The 548-nt window shown below is 74.6% G+C and overlaps 1 protein-coding gene across 1 annotated transcript in view; it reads right to left on the bottom strand.

Moving 5' to 3' along the window:
- The window catches only part of UBE2F (ubiquitin-conjugating enzyme E2F (putative)), a 37,594-nt gene that overhangs the window by 2,244 nt on the left and 34,802 nt on the right, over positions 1-548 (bottom strand). Inside the window, 1 exon segment of the mRNA XM_012725138.1 lies at positions 41-418. Within this exon segment, the coding sequence (XP_012580592.1) occupies positions 41-418 (378 nt within the window).

Genomic DNA, 548 nt, shown 5'->3' on the forward strand with positions numbered 1-548 from the left:
GGCCGCCGACCCCGCCGCCCCCCGGTGGGAGTTCCCGGGCCCGGCCGGGGCGAGTCCTCACAGGGCCACGCCCTGCTCGCGCGGGGACTCACCTCAGACATATCTCGCCCGTCTCCGTGATGTTGGGGTGCCAGATCCTGGTCAGGCATTTCACTTTGGGGGGCTGCAACACAGGGAGAGCCGGCTTCTCAGCACGCCCACAGCGGGGGGCCCAGGCCGAGCCCCACACCCCGGGCGGGAGGCGCCCTCGCGGGCGGCACAGCAGAGGCTGGCCGAGGGCGCAGCCCCGCAGCGTCCCCTGGCACTTGGCCGGGGCGGCGGAGGGTACAGGGCTCGAAACTGCCCGACCCACTTCGTGCCGGACCCGGGAGGCGCCTGCGCACCCTCTCTGCCCGCCACGGCGTGAGGCGGGGGCGCACTCCCCTCACGGGGCGTCCCGAGGGCCGGAGCATATGCACCCACTCAGCTCGCTCCCTTGCTGCCCACACCGCGGGGGCCGGCGAGGAGGCGCGCCCAGCAGGCCTGTCTATGCCCACCTAGGCTGTGCC

This window comes from Condylura cristata, unplaced genomic scaffold (genome assembly GCF_000260355.1).
Source record: "Condylura cristata isolate star-nosed mole 26May11 unplaced genomic scaffold, ConCri1.0 scaffold00002, whole genome shotgun sequence".
Classification (NCBI taxonomy): domain Eukaryota; kingdom Metazoa; phylum Chordata; class Mammalia; order Eulipotyphla; family Talpidae; genus Condylura; species Condylura cristata.